This window comes from Pristiophorus japonicus, chromosome 26 (genome assembly GCF_044704955.1).
Source record: "Pristiophorus japonicus isolate sPriJap1 chromosome 26, sPriJap1.hap1, whole genome shotgun sequence".
NCBI lineage: Eukaryota > Metazoa > Chordata > Chondrichthyes > Pristiophoridae > Pristiophorus > Pristiophorus japonicus.
Window position 1 is genome coordinate 19,877,996 of NC_092002.1, and position 20,418 is coordinate 19,898,413.

The 20,418-nt window shown below is 50.1% G+C and overlaps 1 protein-coding gene across 1 annotated transcript in view; it reads left to right on the forward strand.

The window, feature by feature from the left end:
- The window catches only part of LOC139239048 (neuroblast differentiation-associated protein AHNAK-like), a 139,486-nt gene extending 122,721 nt beyond the window's left edge, over positions 1-16,765 (forward strand). The window contains exons 6-9 of the mRNA XM_070867553.1: positions 3,233-3,358; positions 4,502-4,658; positions 7,391-7,584; positions 9,133-16,765. Coding sequence (XP_070723654.1) covers positions 3,233-3,358; positions 4,502-4,658; positions 7,391-7,584; positions 9,133-16,188 — 7,533 coding nt within the window. The 3' untranslated portion in view covers positions 16,189-16,765. The remainder of the gene's footprint in view (positions 1-3,232; positions 3,359-4,501; positions 4,659-7,390; positions 7,585-9,132) is intronic.
- The last annotated feature ends 3,653 nt before the right edge of the window (positions 16,766-20,418 follow it).

The window sequence follows — 20,418 nt, forward strand, 5'->3', positions numbered from 1 at the left end:
AGCAAAGGTTTAACATTCACACTACACGTTACTACACTCGACCAGCTCCGCTGGGCAGGCCACATTGTCCGCATACCAGACACGAGACTCCCAAAGCAAGTGCTCTACTCGGAACTCTTTCACGGCAAGCGATCCCCAGGTGGGCAGAGGAAACGTTACAAGGACACCCTCAAAGCCTCCCTGAAAAAATGCAACATCCCCACAGACACCTGGGAGTCCCTGGCTAAAGACCACCCTAAGTGGAGGAAGAGCATCCGGGAGGGCGCTGAGCACCTTGAGTCTCGTCGCCGAGAGCATGCAGAAAGCAAGCGCAGGCAGCGGAAGGAACGTGCGGCAAACCAGTCCCACCCACCCCTTCCCTCAACGACTATCTGCCCCACCTGTGACATGGACTGTGGCTCTTGTATTGGACTGTACAACCAATTGGACTCATGTTAAGAGTGGACACAAATCTTCCTCGATTCCAAGGGACTGCCTATGATGATGACATTACCAGTTCATCCACCAGGCTCACAACCACCTGCCTCATCGTGGATCCCCCGAACTGGCTGGGGTTTTATTGAGTCTTGTGAATGTCACGCGACTGGCTAAGCCACTCCCAACTCAACAGCTATACCAGTCTGTGAGCATCCTCGCAGGTGCACACATTACAATGTCCAATAGGAAATTCAGGAAGGTCTTCTTTACCCAGAGAGTGGTGAGAATGTGGCAGTCGCTGCCACAGGGAGTGGTTGAGATGAATAGCAGAGATGCACTTAAGGGGGAGCTAGATAAACACATGAGGGAGAAAGGGATAGAAGGCTATGATGATAGGGTGAGATGAAGAGGAGTGGGAGGAGACTGGTGTGGAGCACAAACACCAGCATAGACCAGTTGGGCCGAATGGCCTGTTTCTGTGCTGTACATTCTACGGAGTGATTATTTGTAATCGCACCATTATTCTGTGCATGCACTGTATGGGGGCAGAGACTAAACACTGCCCCGCCCCCACCGGAACCCGACGTTGTGGCTGCACACGGACACCCTGAACACATACCCTCCCACTCCCCAGCCACCCCTTTACCCACGCCCATGATTAGGCCCAAAGGAAATCTCGCCAGCCACTTGGCTTCATTCCACTGCTCTTTCCTCACATAATCTTTAATCATTTTTTTAATACAGTCACGGGATGTGGGCGTGGCTGGCAAGTCCATCATTTATTGCCCATGCTTAATTGCCCCTTGAGAAGGTGGTGGTGAGCCGTGTGGTGAAGGTGCTCCCACAGTGCTGTTAGGGAGGGAGTTCCAGGATTTTGACCCAGCGACAATGAAGGAACGGCCGATATATTTCCAAGTCGGGATGGTGTGTGACTCGGAGGGGAACGTGGAGGTGGTGGTGTTCCCATGCACCTGCTGCCTTTTTCCTTCCAGATGGTGGAGGTCGTGGGTTTGGGAAGTGCTGCCGAAGAAGCCTTGGCGAGTTGCTGCAGTGCATCTTGTAGATGGTGCACACTGCAGCCACGGTGCGCCGGTGGTGGAGGGAGTGAATGTTGAAGGTGGTGGATGGGGTGCTGATCAAGCGGGCTGCTTTGTCCTGGATGGTGAATAGTTCACGGATCAACAAGTGTGTTGCTTTGCATTGTGCCCCCATCAGAAAAGGTCTGAAAGACAATTTGTGGCATAAGCCTTGTTAATGGTCAGTGAGGATCACCATCATCATAGGCGGTCCCTCGAAGCGAGGATGACTCGCTTCCACGCCAAAAAGGGATGAGTTCACAGGTGTTTCAATGAAGGACCTAATATTCTGGATCCTGAACTACATCCTGAAGGGTGGAAGATGCCTGTGCGTGGATTTTTTTAACGTGTGGTGGCTGTTGCACACCAGCCACCACACGGGCTTGACAGAGCTAGGTCTTGGTCCAGTGGCAAGGATTAACCAGGACGACTGGAGACCTGCTCTGCTGCACGGACCTAGTTCGCACACATATCGCACAGTGTGGGCTGGCCCCGTGCTGCCCCTGGGCCCTCGCCTCTTCTGAGCCCCGAACTCGCACCTCTCCTGGGTCATTCCCCCTATACGGAATCTTGCCGCTCCTTCGCCCCCTCCTGCTGTGCTTGCCCGCACTGCAATCAGCGACCTCGCTTCGTAGCCATCGACCTCCTGCAACAGCACGTGCTGCTCCCTCCAATGGCCCCAGCCTGCTGATGGTCTTGCAGGCTGGGACAGCACGCGCTGCTCCCTCCAATGGCCCCGGCCTGTGAGGATAAAGGTGGGCTGAATTCTACGCAGGGGCCTAAACAGCGAGTGAGTCTTGCGATCCCCCTCAGACCTCCTGTTAATGAACGGAAGTAAAGGCAGGACTGTGTCGCTGGGACCCTCCTGCTCTGTGTGGCTCAGCACCACCTAGCATGGGCTCTTTGCCCCACCTACTCGCCTTCTGACCATGTCCCGTAAAATTAGAGCCCAGGGGTGATGTCAGGAAGCGTTTCTTCACACATAGGGTAGTGGAAATCTGGAACTCTCTCCCCCAAAAAGTTGTTGAGGCCAAGGGTCAGTTGAAAATATCAACAACAACAACAACAACATATAGCGCCTTTAACGTAGTGAAAGGTCCCAAGGCGCCTCAAAAGGAGTATTATGAGATAAAAGATTTAATACTGAGTCACGTAAGGAGAAATTAGCGCAGGTGACCAAAAGCTTGGTCAAAGAGATAGGTTTTAAGGAGCGTCTTGAAGGAGGAAAGAGAGGTAGAGAGGCGGAGAGGTTTAGGGAGGGAGTTCCAGAGCTTGAGGCCCAGGCAACAGAAGGCACGGCCAATCAGGGATGCTCAAGAGGGCAGAATTAGAGGAGTGCAGATATCTTGGGGGGGGGTTGTGAGGCTGGAGGAGATTACAGATAGGGAGGGGCGAGGGCCTTGGAGGGATTTGAAAACAAGGATGAGAATTTTGAAATCAAGGCTTTGCTGAACCGGGAGCCAATGTAGTCAGTGAGCACAGGGGTCAAAACTGGGATGGATAGATTTTTGCCAGGTTATGGAATCAAGGGGAGTAAATGGGGTTAAGGCACAGGTCAGCCATGATCTAATGAATCAGCGGAACAGGTTCGAGGGGCTGAATGGCCCACTCCTATTCCTATGTCCCTCAGCCCCACCTACCCACCGTTGAGTTCTTGTCATTTAAGAAGCGGTGTGATTTTGGGAAAGGCCTGCGTGTGCCTGGAGGGTGAATTCTGAGGAGATGTTTCTGATTTTCAGATTCAGAAAGAATTGCTTCATGAGGAGTTAAAACAATTTCTACGAATCAAGAAGGATCGTCACGCCAGTTTAGCGTCGCTGTCTGAAGCTGGCATGGAGTCTGTGGGCCGGTACGAAGTAACCAAGGTAACGTGGGGAGTACCACCCCTCGTAAGGTGTGCTTTGTTTCTGGGCCTCTCGGTGTAATTAAACGCAGCGGGTCACCCGGGCGATGGACACGTAGCTAGAATCACCCACTGTCCCCTGGCCTCCGCTACTCTGGCAATCAGTCACATCCGCATGCAGCTCAGGGGTGGGAAGATTCTGAGCTTTTACCTGTTTAACCGTGCCTGTATCTCAAGAAACAACGTTTATCAGGAACAAGAACAGGCTATTAGGCTTCAACAAGCCCCCTGCCCACCATCCCTCAACCCCACCTACACACCCTCTCCCTCAACCCCACCATCTCCCTCAACCCCACCATCTCCCTCAATCCCACCTACCCACCCTCTCCCTCAACCCCACCTACCCACCATCCCTCAACCTCACCTACCTACCCTCTCCCTCAACCCCACCTACCCACCATCCCTCAACCCCACCTACACACCCTCTCCCTCAACCCCACCTACCCACCATATCAGCATACGCTTTAAACCCTAATTGCCTCAGAAACACATCTAATTATCTCCTTTGTCTAATTCATATTTGGGATATGAGTATCACCGGCAAGGCCGGCATTTATTGCCCATCCCTAATTGCCCCTTGAGAAGGTGGTGGTGAGCCGCCTTCTTGAACCGCTGCAGTCCACAGTGCTGTTAGGGAGGGAGTTCCAGGATTGTGACCCAGCGACGATGAAGGAACGGCCGATATATTTCCAAGTCAGGATGGTGTGTGACTGGGAGGGGAACGTGGAGGTGGTGGTGTTCCCATGCACCTGCTTGACCTCATGACACTGTCCACTTCAATGTCCTTCCACTTATTTGATGACTCATTTACCCTTTGTTCCCCCGACTCCTCCTCTCACCCTTAGCTCCCTTACTTTTAACTTTAAGTGTTGAACCATTCACCCCCAAAACAAATTGCCTGGGTCACTTTTGTCAAGTGCCTTCATGAGATTTTCAAAGGTTCAACTAGTTCACCTCAAAGATTTGCTCCCCTGTAACGTATTGTGGGGGGAGTGGGACTCAGAACTGGGCACTGAGCAGCCTCTCTGCCTTGGACCCCCAGTAGCGGCAATGGGGCCACCACCAGTGCCCACAGCTAATCTGTGCCGTCTCTCTCTCCCATCAGGAACTCAAGATGTCCGAGATGGTGGAGTTAATTGTGGAGACCGAGGCTGAGGCCGGGGCGACGGGATTCAGCGTGGCTGGCGGAGGGAAGGACGGAATCTTTGTCAAGGAGGTGCTGAAGGAGTCACGGGCTGCGAAGGCGCTGAACCTGAAGGAGGGTAAGCCGCTGTTTATGGTGGGACGCGGAAAACACACCCAGCACGTAACCGCGCAAAAAGACACTGCGCGAGAACTGCATCGCAGGGCGTTCCATCTAAACACAGATCCCGCAAACCACACGCAACATCGTGCTTATCATTTGGAGTTGGGAAGGGGGTAGAATTTCAGCGTTGGAGCCCGGGCGTAAATCTGGCATCGCGGATCGAGCGGCCATTGTAGGAAACGGCCAATATCGATTGCAGTGAACATCGGGCGGTTTCAATCGGGCGACCGGGTGCCAGTTTTACACCCAAGGGGAAAATCTACTCTAACGGCTCTGATTTTCCTCTCCAGGTTGATTTTGACTTTATGCAATATTGAAAAGCAGGTGTTAATGGGTTGGCAGCTGACCAAAGGAATCGGTTAGAATTCTAACCAATTGCTTTTCTCCAGTTATTTCCAACAATTGTTCCACACAAAAAAAAGAGGAGAAATATTAAATAGACTAATCAAACTCAAAGAGGATAAAACCCTTGGTCCGGATGGATTACATCCATGCATTTTAAATGAATCTAGAGAAGCGATAGCAGATAGGGATTACATCGGATATACGGCACAGAAACTGGCCATTTGGCCCAACCGGCGTTTATGCCCCACTCGAGCCTCCTCCCGTCTTTCCTCATCTAAATCTATCAGCATAACCTTCTATTCCCTTCTCCCTCATAATCTTGTCCAGCCTCCCCTTAAATGCATCGATACTATTCGCTTCAACCACTCCCTGTGGCAGCAAGTTCCACATTCTCACCACTCTCTGGGTAAAGAAGTTTCTTCTGAGTTCCCTATTGGATTTCTTGGTGTCTATCTTATATTGATGGCCTCTAGTTATGCTTTTCCCCACAAGTGGAAACATTCTGTATCCACTCTATCAAAACCTTTCATCATTTTAAAGACCTCTATTAGGTCACCCCTCAGCCTTCATTACTACACATATTTAATAATTTGTTGGAAGGTGTTGTGCCAGAGGACGGGAGAATAGCTAACGTAATATCTATATTTAAGAAAGGAGATAGAACACGTCCATGGAATTATAGACCAGTCAGCTTAACATCGGTGGTAGGAAAAATAATGGAATCCCTACTAAAAGAGAAAATAGAAGAACATCCAAAACCAAAAATATAATAATGAATAGTCAGCATGGATTACAAAAGGGAAAGTTTTGCTTGACCGACCTCATTGAATTTTTTGAAGAGGTAACAGAGAGAGTAGACAAGGGTAATGCAGTAGATGTAATTTATTTAGATTTTCAAAAGGCCTTAGATAAGGTACCACGTAATAGACTGATAAACAAGGTCAGAGAATGCAGAGTCAGGGGACAAGTAGCAGAATGGGTCGCTGGCTGGCTTCAAGACAGAAAGCAGAGAGTAGGGGTAAAGGGCAGCTATTCACAGTGGCAGAAAGTGGGTAGTGGTGTTCCACAAGGATCAGTGCTGGGAGCACTGTTGTTCACAATTTATATTAACGGTTTAGAATTTGGAATCAAAAACATAATTTCTAAATTTGTGGACAACACCAAATTGGGGGATAGTCAATACTGAGGACTGTAACTAATTACAGGGGACATTAATAAACGTGCAGAATAGTCATATAATTAGGAAATAAATTTCAACACAGATAAATGTGAGGCGTTATATTTTGGTAAAAAATATAAGCAGATTCAGATCTTGCCCTTCTCTACATCTACCCTATCAAACCCTTGGATTATCTTAAAGACCTCTAGGACTGGGTAGTTCCTACTGCTCACTTTAACCCATGCCCCCCGTGCCCTTTATTCACCCCTACACCCGTTAACCTCTGCGCCCTTTAGCCTCAGTACTCTTTATCCACTTGCCTTTTACCTTCTGCAGCCTCTGCCCAGTTTATCTTTTCCCCTTTTACTCACTGCACTATTTACCCCGTTCCCTTTACCCTTTGCTCCCTGTCCCCACTTTCCCCTTTACTCACAGCACCTTTTACCCTCTGAGCCTTCTGTCTTCTGCACCGCGTACCCTTTACCCCCGTACCCTTTACCCCTGTACCATTTACCCCCGTACCCTTTACCCCCGTACCTTTACCCCCGAACCCTTTACCCCCGCACCCTTTACCCCGTACCTTTACCCCGTACCCTTTACCTCCGTACCCTTTACCCATGTACCCTTTACCCTGTACCCTTTACCCTGTACCCCTTTACCCCGTACCCTTTACCCCGTACCCTTTACCCCTGTACCCTTTACCCCGTACCCTTTACCCCTGTACCCTTTACCCCGTACCCTTTACCCCGTACCCTTTACCCCGTACCCTTTACCCCGTACCCGTTACCCATGTACCCTTTACCCTGTACCCTTTACCTCTGTACCCTTTACCTCCGTACCCTTTACCCCGTACCCTTTACCCCCATACCCTTTACCCCCGTACCCTTTACCCCATACCCTTTACCCCGTACCCTTTACCCCATACCCTTTACCCCCGTACCCTTTACCCCGTATCCTTTGCCCCCGTACCCTTTACCCCCGTACCCTTTACCCCTGTACCCTTTACCCCTGTACCCTTTACCCCCGTACCCTTTACCCCAGTACGCGTTACCCGTCTGAGCTCTTCCTGTTGGATGGGAGCCATTCCACCTCCTCGTGCCTTGTGTGGGAAAGCCTGCGATTGTTTGAAACTGTCCTGGTCACCTCCCCTACTCTGATGGTGGCTTGCGGTTGTGCCTCTGCAGGAGATCAGCTTCTCAGCGCCAAGGTCTACTTTGACAATGCCAAGTATGAGGATGTGCTGAAGATCCTCCAGAGCGCAGAGCCGTACAAAGTCGCCTTCTGCCTCAAGCGCACCGTATCCAGTGCCGACGTGGCCATTTCATCGGAGACCGGGAGCCTCGAACTGAAAGGACCAGAAGCCAAAAAGACTAAGCTGGTAAAATTTTCAAAAATCGCAGATTATTCGGGAACCCTCCTTATAAAACGACAACCTTTCATTAAATGGAGGAGTGAATTCTCACTTTTACTGCCAGGCAGCAAACAGGCAGTAGTGCATCCACCGCCCGTTTCATACACCGCATGGTTCGCATTGCCATGGAAACTGAAAATCGGGCTTGTGTTAAGGGGGCGGCCAGATACCCCGAGGCACCCCTCTGTTCCTGGGGAGGGCTGTTGATTCCATGTGGGAGCTGGCTTGGAGTTTGGTCGCCTCAAAACGGAGAGAGAGAAATAAACAAACCTCGGGACGAAAAGAAGAGTGAAGGTTAAGCGTTTCTCATTTCTAGCCAGAAATGGGCCCTGCTGCTGTTCCTCGAGTTGGCTATGTAGGTAGGAGTGTGTGGAGGGTTTTTTGGGTAAGATAAACAAGGACCTGTAAATGGATAGAAAGATGCAGTAAGGCTGCGGAGATCTTATCAACATCTGATAAATAACCCAAAACCTACACTCTGCAGACAATCCTGGCACGGCTTAGTACAGAATGGGGATTAGACCATGAGGCAAACCTTTGTCCTTTTCCCAGATTTTTGTTGGGCAAGGGTATTAAGGGTTATGGAACCAAAGCAGGTATATGGAGTTAAGGTACAGATCAGTCATGATCTAATTGAATGGTGAAACAGGTTCTAGAGGCTGAATGGCCTCCCCTTGTTCCTATAGAACAACAGTAACTTGTATTTATATAGCGCCTTTAGGGTAGTGAAACATTCCAAGGCGCTTCACAGGAGTAGTATATTAAAAATTTTACACTGAGCCGCATATGTAGAAATTAGCGCAGGTTAAAAGAGGTATGTTTTAAGGAGCGTCTTGAAGGAGAATAGAGAGGTAGAGAGGAATAGAGGTTTAGGCAGGGAGGTCCAGAGCTTGGGGCCCAGGCAACAGAAGGCACAGCCACCAATGGTTGAGCGATTAGAATCAGGAGGGCAGAATTAGAGGAACGAGGGCCATGGAGGGATTTATAAACAAATATGAGAATTTTGAAATCGAGGTGTTACTTAACCAGAAGCCAATGTAGGCCAGCGAGCACAGGGATGATGGGTGAGCGGGGCTTGGTGCGAGTTAGGACATGGGGCAGCCGAGTTTTGGATCACCTCTAATTTACGTGGGGTAGAATGTGGGAGGCCAGCCAGGGTGTGCGTTGGAATAGTCAAGTCGGAGGTAACAAAGGCATGGATGAGGGCTTCATCAGCGGATGAGCTGAGGCAGGGGCGGAGATGAGCGATGTTACAGAGGTGGAAATAGGCGGTCTTAGTTATGCTGCGGATATGTGGCTGGAAGCTCATTTCAGCGTCAAATATGACGCCAAGGTTGACCCCTGTGTTCTTATATCAAGTCCCTTATTCCAACAAAGACCATGGCCAACATTGGCCATTGCTCAGGAATAGCAAAAATGGAGGAAATGGTTTTGAATTTACAAGCTGATCTGTACAATAAGGAGAGGTCCATGTTTCACCCTGAATACTAAGATCTGTCTGTGTCTTCTGTCTAGAGTGTGAAGAGCATCTCGCCTGTCAAGAGAACGAAGAAGTTAATGAAGGAGAAGATCCTCAGTAAAGATGAGGCAGCGGTGGAACTGGACGTGCCGGTCGATGTGGAGTTTGCGTTTCCCAAATTCTCCAAGTTTAAGAGGCTGACCATCACTTCTCCCAAGGAAGGGGCCGCTGCGACAGGTGAGGCCAGAGTTACACATCCCGAGGTCGAAGCTGAGCTTTCTTTGGGAGAGGGACAGGTTAAAGAGAAGAAGAAAAAGCTCAAGTTCCCTGGACTCGGAACAAGAGAGTCGGGGAAGGCCAAGCTTGACGTCAGCCCGGTATCTCAAAAGCAAAAAGGCGGCGTCTCTGTCAAAGTGCCGCAGGTCACCACAAAGGACCTGGAAGGGCCTGAGGTCGAAACGAAGACCAAAGCTAAGATGCCCACTTTTGATCTGTTCTCTAAAACCAAAAAAGTGGAGGCAGATGTCCCCAGTCCAAAAGCTAAAACCAAGCTGACGGTTTCTGGTGGAGCGGAAGTATCTACTGAAGGACCAGAAGGCAAATTGATACCTGGGCTCCCAATAAAAGCTCCGCAGGTTGAAATAGACATCGGTTTACCAAAAGCTGACGTTGATGTCAAAGGCCCATCAGCTGAAGGTGAAGCAAATGCCAAAGATCCTGGCTTTAAGATAAAAATGCCCTCATTTGGACTAAAAAGTGGTGAGACAATCGACGTAAAAGGTCCAAAGGTAAAAGTAGAAAGTCGAGAACCAGAAAGTGAAGAGGGCAAGCTGAAGATGCCCCAAATAACAATGCTCGCCATTGACATTTCTGTACCAAAAATGAAAGACGCAGGAGGGGCAGATATCGCTGCAGCAGGAGTCGACGTTGATGCCAGTGGTTACAAAGCAGAAGGATTGGAAGGGAAAGTTAAAGAACTTGCACACAAAATCACAACAATTAATATCTCAGCCCCCAAGGTAAAGGTGCCAGATTTTGACATCAGTCTACCAAAGGGAAAGGCAGACACAGCCGGGGTCGAAGGAGATGTTCGGGTCCGTGACCTTAAATCTGCAAAGGTCGAGGGCGAAATCCAAACATCTAAACTCAGCATTGAAATACCCGAAGCCAAGTTGAAAATGCCAAAAGTATCGCTCCCAGAATTTAGCCTCTCCTCCAAGGGCAAAGACCGTGAGGTGGGTGCAGAAATGGAAGGAGAAGGCCCAGATGTTAAAAGCACGATGTTAAAGATGCCAAAATTTGAAGTTTATCTGCCCAAAATGAAACTAGGGGAGGCCGAGGTTGACACCTCAACCAAAGCACAAGTGAAAGTTCCTGCGTCTGGGGTGCAGGTTTCCAAAGTCAAAGTAGATATCAAGGGCCCCCAACTGGAAGGCCCCGAGGCAAAAATCAAGCTGCCATCAGTGAAAATGCCATCGATTGATATTGCAGTGCCCAAGGTAACGCTCTCAGATGTTCAGCTTCCAAAGGGCAAAGCGGAGATCTCCGCACCAGGTGTGGCAGCTGACTGGAAGGCTTCGAAAGTCCGCGTTGAAGCGCCAAAGATTGAGGGCCAGTCATCTGAACTAACTTCTGAGGGGTTCGATCTTCAGTTCAAAATGCCGAAAGTGTCACTGCCGACGTTTGGTATTTCTGCCAGTGGTAAAGAGGCGGAGACAACAGTCGATGGGAAAATGGGCGGTGAAGATGCCAAGTCCAAAGGGCCTATAATAAAGGTGCCCAAATTTGAAATGTCCCTACCCAAGATGAAACATGTGGAAGCTGAGACGCGGGCTGAAGCCGATGTCAGTGGCCCTGGCTTCGATATCATGGGGAAACTGCCGTCAGTTAAAATGCCAACCATCGATATTTCGGCGCCCAAAATCCCAGATGTTAATGTCCGCCCTCCGATGGGTAAAGCAGAGGTCTCTGCAAAGGGTGTTGAAGGCGGCGTCAAGGCTCCAAAAGTCAGCCTTGGAGCACCAAAGCCCGATGGTCAACCCTCTGAATTCAGTCTGGAGGCGCCTGAACTGCAGCTGAAAATGCCAAAAGTGTCGCTGCCGTCGTTTGGCCTGTCGGCCAGCGGGAAAGAGGCCACGGCCGAAGTGAGCGGCCCTCAAATCGAGGGAAAACTGCCATCAGTTAAAATGCCAACAGTCGATATTTCAGCCCTGAAGGTAAAAATACCAGAGTTGGACCTTGACATCTGCCATCCAAAAGGAAAGGCGGAAGTATCTGAGTTGGGTGTGGGAAAAGATGCCAAGGTTCCCGGTGCCAAATCACCAAAGACTGGCGGAGACGGCCAAATGCCCACCATCACCATGGCTGGGCCTGAGGTCACATTTCAAATGCCAAAGGTGGCGCTTCCAAAGTTCGATATTTCGATGAAGAGCAAAGAGGCCGGAGCAGACGTTGAAGTGAAAGCGGGGAAAGGGTTGGAGGCTGAAGGCCCAGATGACAGAGGGAAAAGCCCAATGCTTAAAATACCCAAATTTGAAGTGGCCCTTCCCACGATGAAACCAGATGAAGTTGACATGTCGGGCCCAACGATTGAGACCGATATCAAGGCCGCTAAAAGAGACACAAAAACCTCCAAGGGAAAGGTTGACGTGGAAGGAGTGGGAAGTTCAGAAGCGAAACTGAAGCTGCCTTCAATGAAATTACCAACAATTAATATTTCAGCCCTTCAGGCTATGGTCCCGGATGTTAATATCACCCTTCCGTCAGTGAAATCATCTTTCTCTGCTGAAGGAGATGATAGCGGTAGCCATCCCGTTGAGGCCAGCATTGAAGGGCCTGATGGCAAAGGAAAAATGCCCAAAGTGTCGCTGCCAAAATTTGGTTCCAAAAGTAAAGTGGATGGGGAGACAGAGAGCAGCGTGGCTAAAGTTGACGTAAAAGGAAAAGGTCAAGTTAAAGGGAAAGCCCTGGATATCAATATCAAAGGGCCATCAGTGGATGTAGATGTTGATGACATAAAGTTGAAAGGGAAAGAAGGCAGGTTCAAGATGCCCAAGTTCAAAATGCCAACGTTTGGAAGCCCCAAGAAATATGAGGAGGGCATGGACATCGCCATACCTGGAGCTGACCTGACTGTAAGAGCCCCTGAAGTTGATGCACGTATCTCGAAGGGTAAGGTTGAAATTAAAGGACCAGAGCTTGAAACAGGAAGTCCAGAGGGGAAAGTAAAAACATCCTTCATGAAAATTTCCAAATTTGGGATTTCGAGCTCCAAAAGCAAAACTCTCGAAGCTGATGCGGGTCTTCCTTCAGGCGCCATTTCATCAAAGGGCAAAATGGAGGTGAAAGCACCAAAGATGGACGCCAGCGCCAAGGCTCGTGATCTGAGCATTGAAGGACCCGACATCCAGCTGAAGGTGCCTTCGTTTACAATGCCCAGCTTTGGTATATCGGGACCAAAAGCAGACATGGAGTTAGATATTAAGACCAAATCTGGCACTTTAGATAGCGAACCAGAAGGTTCAGGTGGCAAGTTGAAAATGCCGGCTATACAGATGCCGTCGATTGGCATTTCCGTGCCTCAGAAGAAGAGGGCAGATGCTGAGGGGCTGTTGCCAAGGGCCGAAGTTGATGTTTCAGAAGTGGACCTGAAAACCTACGGGGGGGATTTAAAGATTCCAAAAGTCAAAGGTGGCGCGGAAGTGCCCGACCCGGAGGGGAAACAAAAACTTCCTTCGGTGAAAATGCCGTCGATTGGCATTTCAGTGCCCAAAGTGAAGGCCCCAGAGGTTGACCTCGGTTTCTCCGTGCCCAAGGTTGACACCTCTGCACGCAGGGCTGATGGTGAGGCTACTTTATTAAGCCCCGAGCTCGATGACGTCAAGTTCAAGCTGAAAATGCCCAAGTTCGGGATGTCGGGGTCAAAGGACAAAGAAGCTGGCGCTGATGTCTCGGCGCCCAGAGTAGACACGGAGGACACTGAAGGCAAAGGGATGACGTTCAAAGCAAAAATGCCGAAAGTTGACATTTCTCTACCCAAAGTTAAACCGTCGGAAGCTGACGTTGGCATGGACGCCTCTCTGCTTGAGGCCGAGGGGCCTGATGCGGAAGGAAGGTTTAAAATGCCGGGTTTTACCCTACCAAAGTTCTCGCCGCCAAAACTGAGAGCTCCAGAACTCGACTTCGACATCAAGCTGTCCAAAGACAAACGGATTGACGGTGATACAACAGGCCCCAAAATTGACACTGAGGGCCCAGGAGGTGAATTCAAGATTAAGGTGCCTCAAGTGTCCTTGCCTAGTTTTGGCATGTCCACATCAGAGGCAAAGGGCCCTGGAACAGACCTGGCCCCCAGCCCCCCAAAGGACAAATTGAAACCCAAAGTGAAAGCGGAACTTAAAGGCCCCCAAGTGGAGAGAGGGCTGGAAGTAGAAAGCCCGGAGGGCAAATTGAAAGGGGGCAAAATTAAAATGCCCAAGTTCCGAATCGGCACAACCAAGGGCGGCTCAGCGGATGATAAAGAGGCGACTAAATCCGACTCGGAAACAGAGGGGGGCAAACTGAAACTGAAACTGCCCAAATTTGGGATTTCATCGAAGTCCGCCGAGGCGGAGGCTGGGGTCGAGCTGGACAGCTCGGACGGGAAGGTTAAAGGCCCCAAATCCAAGATGTCCGTGCTTGGCATTTCTCTGGGGAAGGGACAAAAGGGAGAGGCGGAAACCAGCCCGGGAGTCGCTGGGCAGGGGAAGGGCGACTTCGAAGCAGACGGGGCCAGGAAGTCGGAGAAGTTCAAGGTGAAGATGCCATCGGTGAGCCTGCCCACCCCGGACGTCGATTTGGGCATTCACTTGCCCAAGGGTAAAGTCGGATCTGTTGAGCGTGAAGTCAAGGCTGAGGTGAAGGGAGCGAAGGGAACGCGGGTGGAAGGTGAGAGCCAGACTGCAGGCGTGAGCTCGGAGGGCTCCGAATTCCGATTTAAGATGCCCAAATTTACCATGCCTGACTTTGGCATCTCCGCAGCTGGCCGGGGAGACGGCGACGCGACCCCGGGGGCAAAGGTGAAGACCTCAGAAGCGGAGGTCAGAAGGTCGAAGGTCGAGCTGGACATTGAGGGTCCAGAGGTGGACGGCAAGTTCCAGATGCTGAAGGTGAAGATGCCCAAAGTGGAGATTGGCTTGGCCAAGGATGACTCGTTGGCAGGGGGCAAAGCAGGTGTTGATGGGCGGCAAGTGGGCCCAGCTGGCGTCAGTTCAGAAGACGCATCCACCAAGGGCTTCTTTAAAATGCCCACCATCGAACTTTCAGCGCCCAGAATCAGCGACCCCTCCGCCGGGGTGGAAGTGGGCACTGTGGAAACCGGGCTCCGTCCGCAGGAAGCCGAGGGTGACGATGTCCTTCAGCTGAGGATGCCCAAGATCACGCTGCCCTCGTTCGGCTCGTCCAAGGACAAGCTCGCCGGGGATCAAAGCAGCACAGGGGCGACTGTGGGCACTTCGGTGTCGGGAACCATGGTGGAGGTCAAGGGTCCACAGGTGAAGGTCAAGGGTCCGCAGGTCGAGGTCGACGCGTCGGGGGTGGAGCTGGACGCCTCGGAAGGCAGGCTCAGCAAACTCAAAGGCAAAATGTCAAAGTTCGGCGTGGCGTTGCCGACGGTCTCTCCGCAGGAGGAGGTGAGCCTGTCCACCACGGCGGTCAAAGGTAAAGGCGAGGGAAAGGGCAAGGACGTTAGTTATACATCGCTCAAGGCAGACATGGACCTTCCTGACGCAGAGCTGAAAACCAGAAAGCAGCTGTTTGGCTTCTCTATGCCGAAGATGAAAAGCCCGGATGTGGCCGTAACGTTACCAGAAGGACGTGCGGGGACCTCATCTCCCAAGGGCAAAGGCCGCAGCAAATCCCCAGCGGCAAAGGGGGGGGTTGGTGGCGGAACCTCCCCCGAAGCCGACAGTGCGGAGGCCAAACTGAAAATGTCCAGGATGAAGATGCCCAGCTTTGGAATCTCTTGGTCCAAAAGTAAAACGGCCGAGATTAACGGGGGTCTACATGCAGATGCACCAACAGGAAAAGGCGAAGGAAACTGGGGGCTTAAAGCTTCCCGGAAAAAGGCAGCAGGCGGGGAGGAAAATGACGACACCGACAGTCTGGAAGCAAAATCCAAAATGAAATTGAAGTTGCCAAAGGTTAGTTTCACGCCTGTTAAAATACCTTCAGTGGACGTTAGCTTAGGTGGGCCTGGTTCATCCAGCGCAGGGAATGCAGGTGATGCATCAGGACTTCATATGAACGGAGATAGCGAGATGAGTGGGAGCCCAGGAAAGATGGGCAAAATAAAACTTCCAAAAGTAGAATTTTCCTCACCCTACCAGAAGGTCAAAGACGGCGACACAGAGTTAAGTCTTCAACTGGTCAAAACAGAGATGTCGTTGTCAAAAGACGATGCTGGGCTCAGGGCCAATTCTGACTCATCTTTCCAGACCTCCTCCCCCAGAGTGAATGGAGGCGATGTGAGAGGCGAAAAGATCAAGGCCCCTAAAATATCGTTTTCTGGCTTCAAAAAGAAAAGCAGTGAGAGGCCCCAATCAGATGAAGACCCCGAGATGTCTAACCTGGTGACGTCGAGCGCCAGGACTGAGCTGGTGTTGCTGGAGTCAGGAGGGGACAACAAGTCGAAGACCAGAATGGGCTTCACCATGGGTAAATCCAAAGGAACGTATTCTGTGCATGGCACCGCCTCTGCTCTGTCGGACCCGGGTAAGGAGCCCAAAGGAAAGGGCACGGCAGAGGGCCAAGGTGAGAGCAAGGAAGAGTCGGAGGGCAAGTCGGCAAAGTTCAAACTCCCAAAGTTCTCTCTCGGCCCGAAGTCCAAGGGGACGCTGGAAATCAGCTCCCCGGAGTATGAAAACAACATCATCTCGGAACTGCAGCTGGAGGGCGAGGAGTACGCATCGCAACAGTTCAAGTTTCAAATGCCCAAAGTGGGGTTCACGACTGTCTACCACGAGGAACACATCTCGGAGGAGAAGATCGTCGAAGAGGGAGGTTCTGTGACTGTGTCTAAGGCCAGCAAACAGGTGAAAACGCAGACCCTGACCGACAAAAAGACCAGCATTTAACTCAAGGCCAGACACATCATGTGGTAAGGCCACGGGTGAAGACCACGCTTGGACAGTAACTTTGCATTGTACAGATTTCTCTCACTTGCACCCCTCCGGCCGATTAACCGCGTTCCTGTATTTGGGAGCGCAGACAGAAGAAGGTGACTGGAGTACAATTCGGCTTGGAAACAATACTGGCCGGGGCCTCCCTGGGATGGACTATGCGATACTGTATGTTACACTAAGCCAACCTGCGAGCTTCTAATGGAGGCCCTGCTGGAGCACACTGACACAACACAACTCCTTGAGAACCTTCTCTGTGACTAACACTCACCAATACGGTCCAGCGCAGGCACTCACCCTTAATGTCCTCTTGGTAGCTTCAAAGATTCTGCGTAGAGTAGCGATTTCACAAAAATATTGTGGCCTTAATATATGTTAATTGTAGATTAAAGGAAGACGGCAGTGAGGTCTTAACTAATGAGTAAAGGTTTGTACAGATGATAGTTTATTCTAGTTTGAGGTATCTGTGAGGACAATGCGTAGTCAATCCTGAAGGAGAGTTATTAAAGAGGACAAATTCAAGATTGGGGTAATTGGGGTGATTGGGGCAATTTGGGCGATTGGGGTAATTGGGGCGATTGGGGTAATTGGGGCGATTGGGATGATTGGGGTAATTGGGGTAATTGGGGCAATTGGGGTAATTGGAGTGTTTGGAGTAATTGGGGCAATTGGGGTGTTTGGGGTAATTGGGGCGATTGGGGCAATTGGGATGATTGGAGTAATTGGGGTGATTGGGGCAATTGGGGCAATTGGGATGATTGGAGTAATTGGGGTGATTGGGGCAATTGGGGCGATTGGGGTAATTGGGGTGATTGGGGTAATTGGGGCGATTGGGGTGATTGGGGTAATTGGGGCGATTGGGGTAATTGGGGTGATTGGGGCGATTGGGGTAATTGGAGTGTTTGGAGTAATTGGGGCAATTGGGGTGTTTAGGGTAATTGGGGTGTTTGGGATAATTGGGGCAATTGGGGCGATTGGGATGATTGGAGTAATTGGGGTAATTGGGGTGTTTGGGGCGATTGGGGTAATTGGGGTGTTTGGGGCGATTGGGATGAACTGTTTACTTTGACTCTAGCCTGTGGAGATGCCGTGACCTTTCACCAGCCCCCGGTATTACCTTTAGCCATTCTAATAAATTGGAAGGTGGTGATGCCTTTTAACACACCGGGACTATGCAAAGCGGCTGTGGGGTGAGGTGAGAGATGGCCAGGACATCTCGCTCAGTGTATGCACAGTCAGGTTCCAGCAGCTGTTATTTTAGCCCTTGCAGAGTTATGTGTAGCAACATGTTGAAGGCAGACTGTAAGAAGGTGTTGGAGCCCGAGAATTGCATATGTCCACTCCCACAACAGGGCAATTGGGGATTAATACGGCTTCTTAAGGAGCATGAGCGAGAAAATTCATAGTGTTCATATCACTCAAAGAGCGTTTGCTGCCTGCTTGTAAGGTATATTTAGATCTTTTTGGTGTGTGAAGGGTTAAATTCCAGCTTACTGTCGAACATAGCAAACCGAGAGCAAAATAGCACCTGGGCACCAACAAAAGCAGAATACTGCGGATGCTGGAGTCTGAAATAAAAACAGAAAATGCATGGAAATACTCAACGGGTCAGGCAGCATCTGTGGAGCGAGAAACAGAGTTAACGTTTCAGGTTGGTGACCCTTCATCAGAATGCTGCCTCCCTGCTGAGTATTTCCAGCATTTTCTGTTTTGTATTTCACCATTCTCCTTCTGAGGTTGCTGCTCAAACATCATTAGCGTTGACCAAAGAAAACCAGCCAGTGGGAGCCCGCCTGTAATAATTCTACTTTTAACAGCTCAGACGCTTATGGCTAGCATAACTGGAGGGTATAGCAAGCACCTAGGTTCTGTTACACAGGGTCATCAAAATCTATCGTGAAATCTTTGTGCCCAACAAAGATCTGCAGGTATGACCCGACCCAACCTGATTGAGAAGGTGGTTAAGAAAGTGTATGAGATCTTTGGCTTTGTAAATAGGGGCACTGAATACAAAACCAAGGCAGTCATGCTAAACCTTTATAAATCACCGGTTAGGCACCAGCTGGAGTATTGTGTCCAATTCTGGGCACCGCATTTTAGGAAGGACGTCAAGGCCTTGGAGAGGGTGCGGAGGAGGTTTACCAGGGAGATACCAGGGATAAGGGATTTCAGATATGTGGAGAGATTGGAGAAGCTGGGATTGTTCTCCATAGAGCAGAGAAGGTTAAGCGGATACCTCGCGGAGGTATTCAAAATTGTGAGGGCTTTTGATAGAGCAAGTAGGGAGGAGCTGTTTCCTCTTGCAAGTGGGTCATAGATTTAAACTAATTGGCTAAAGAACTAGCGGGGAAACGAGGAGAACGTATTTCACAGAGAGGGTTGTTAAGATCTGGGACGCACTACCTGAAACGGTGGTGGAATCAGATCCCAGAGGAACCTTCAAAAGACAATTGGACACGTACTTGAAGAGGACTAATTTGTGGGGTTATGTGGAAAAGTCGAGTGTGGGACTAAATTGGACAGCCCTTTCAAAGAGCCAGTGCAGGCACGACGGGCCGAATGGCCTCCTTCTGTGCTGCAAACGTCCATGATTCTATGACCCGACCAAACCTCCAATGGCAGTTCGCACACTTAAATGAATGAAGTCACAACTGACAAATTCACAGCCCATAACGCAGACACAATAGGTGATAAATGTTCGTTTTTTACTAAAAAGATATGAATGAAAGGAATAAAATATTCACGCACTCAAATGGAGTTTTACTGGAATTGTCAGCAGTAAAGTTATTTTATTAAAGTGTGTGCACAGATGGAATCAGATTAAATCGGTCCGGGCTGGTGATGAGAGTCGGGTTAAATCGGTGAGGGCTGGTGATGAGAGTCGGGTTAAATCGGTGAGGGCTGGTGATGAGAGTCGGGTTAAATCGGTGAGGGCTGGTGATGAGAGTCGGGTTAAATCGGTCCGGGCTGGTGATGAGAGTCGGGTTAAATCGGTCCGGGCTGGTGATGAGAGTCGGGTTAAATCGGTGAGGGCTGGTGATGAGAGTCGGGTTAAATCGGTCCGGGCTGGTGATGAGAGTCGGGTTAAATCGGTCCGGGCTGGTGATGAGAGTCGGGTTAAATCGGTGAGGGCTGGTGATGAGAGTCGGGTTAAATCGGTCCGGGCTGGTGATGAGAGTCGGGTTAAATCGGTCCGGGCTGGTGAGTGATAGTTACTGTTTCCTATCAATCTGGCTCCTATCTGCTTTTAGTGAGCTGTGTCCACAGATTTTGGTTTTTAGATTCCTTTGACGTGCTACTTGTTGACCACACTGACCGGCTGTCTGATGTTCAGTACTAACAGACACTGCAGCAATGTACTAAAGCCGTACTCACACTGTCTATCTGGAGAGAGTTACAGAAATTATTTTGGGGTTTGCAGTGTGGATTCCTGCTGCAGATTTAGAGTTAATTTCGTGCTTTTAATATTTTCTGTGCCCAAAAATATTAACTCCTGTTTTAAATGAGAAAGTATTGAAATCCTTTTAAGTACCTTCTTAAAGGCAATGTTCATGTCAACTGCTCAAGAGATGTCTTGTTCTCCAAACTTAAAGGTATTCCTGACCTGGCGTGACCTCGCAGTTCCCAGATGTGACCTCGCGTTACCTATCGGGCTGTCTGATCAAAGGTAAAAGTCAATGGGAGTAAGTGCAGCAGGAAAGGCAATATCTATAGATATCTGCACACTTGTGACTCCTATATCACTCACATACAGAGTGTCCACTCTCAGATACCTGCTCCTCCATCACTCCCCACATAGAGTGTCCCACTCTCAGATACCCGCTCCTCCATCACTCTCCACATAGAGTGTCCCACTCTCAGATACCTGCTCCTCCATCACCCACACAGCCTGTCCCACTACCAGATACCTGCTCCTCCATCACCCACACACAGTGTGTCCCACTCCCAGATACCCACTCCTCCATCACCCACACAGCCTGTCCCACTACCAGATACCTGCTCCTCCATCACCCACACACAGTGTGTCCCACTCCCAGATACCCGCTCCTCCATCACCCACACACAGTGTGTCCCACTCTCAGATACCTGCTCCTCCATCACCCACACAATGTGTCCCACTCTCAGATACCCGCTCCTCCATCACCCACACAGTGTGTCCCACTCCCAGATACCTGCTCCTCCATG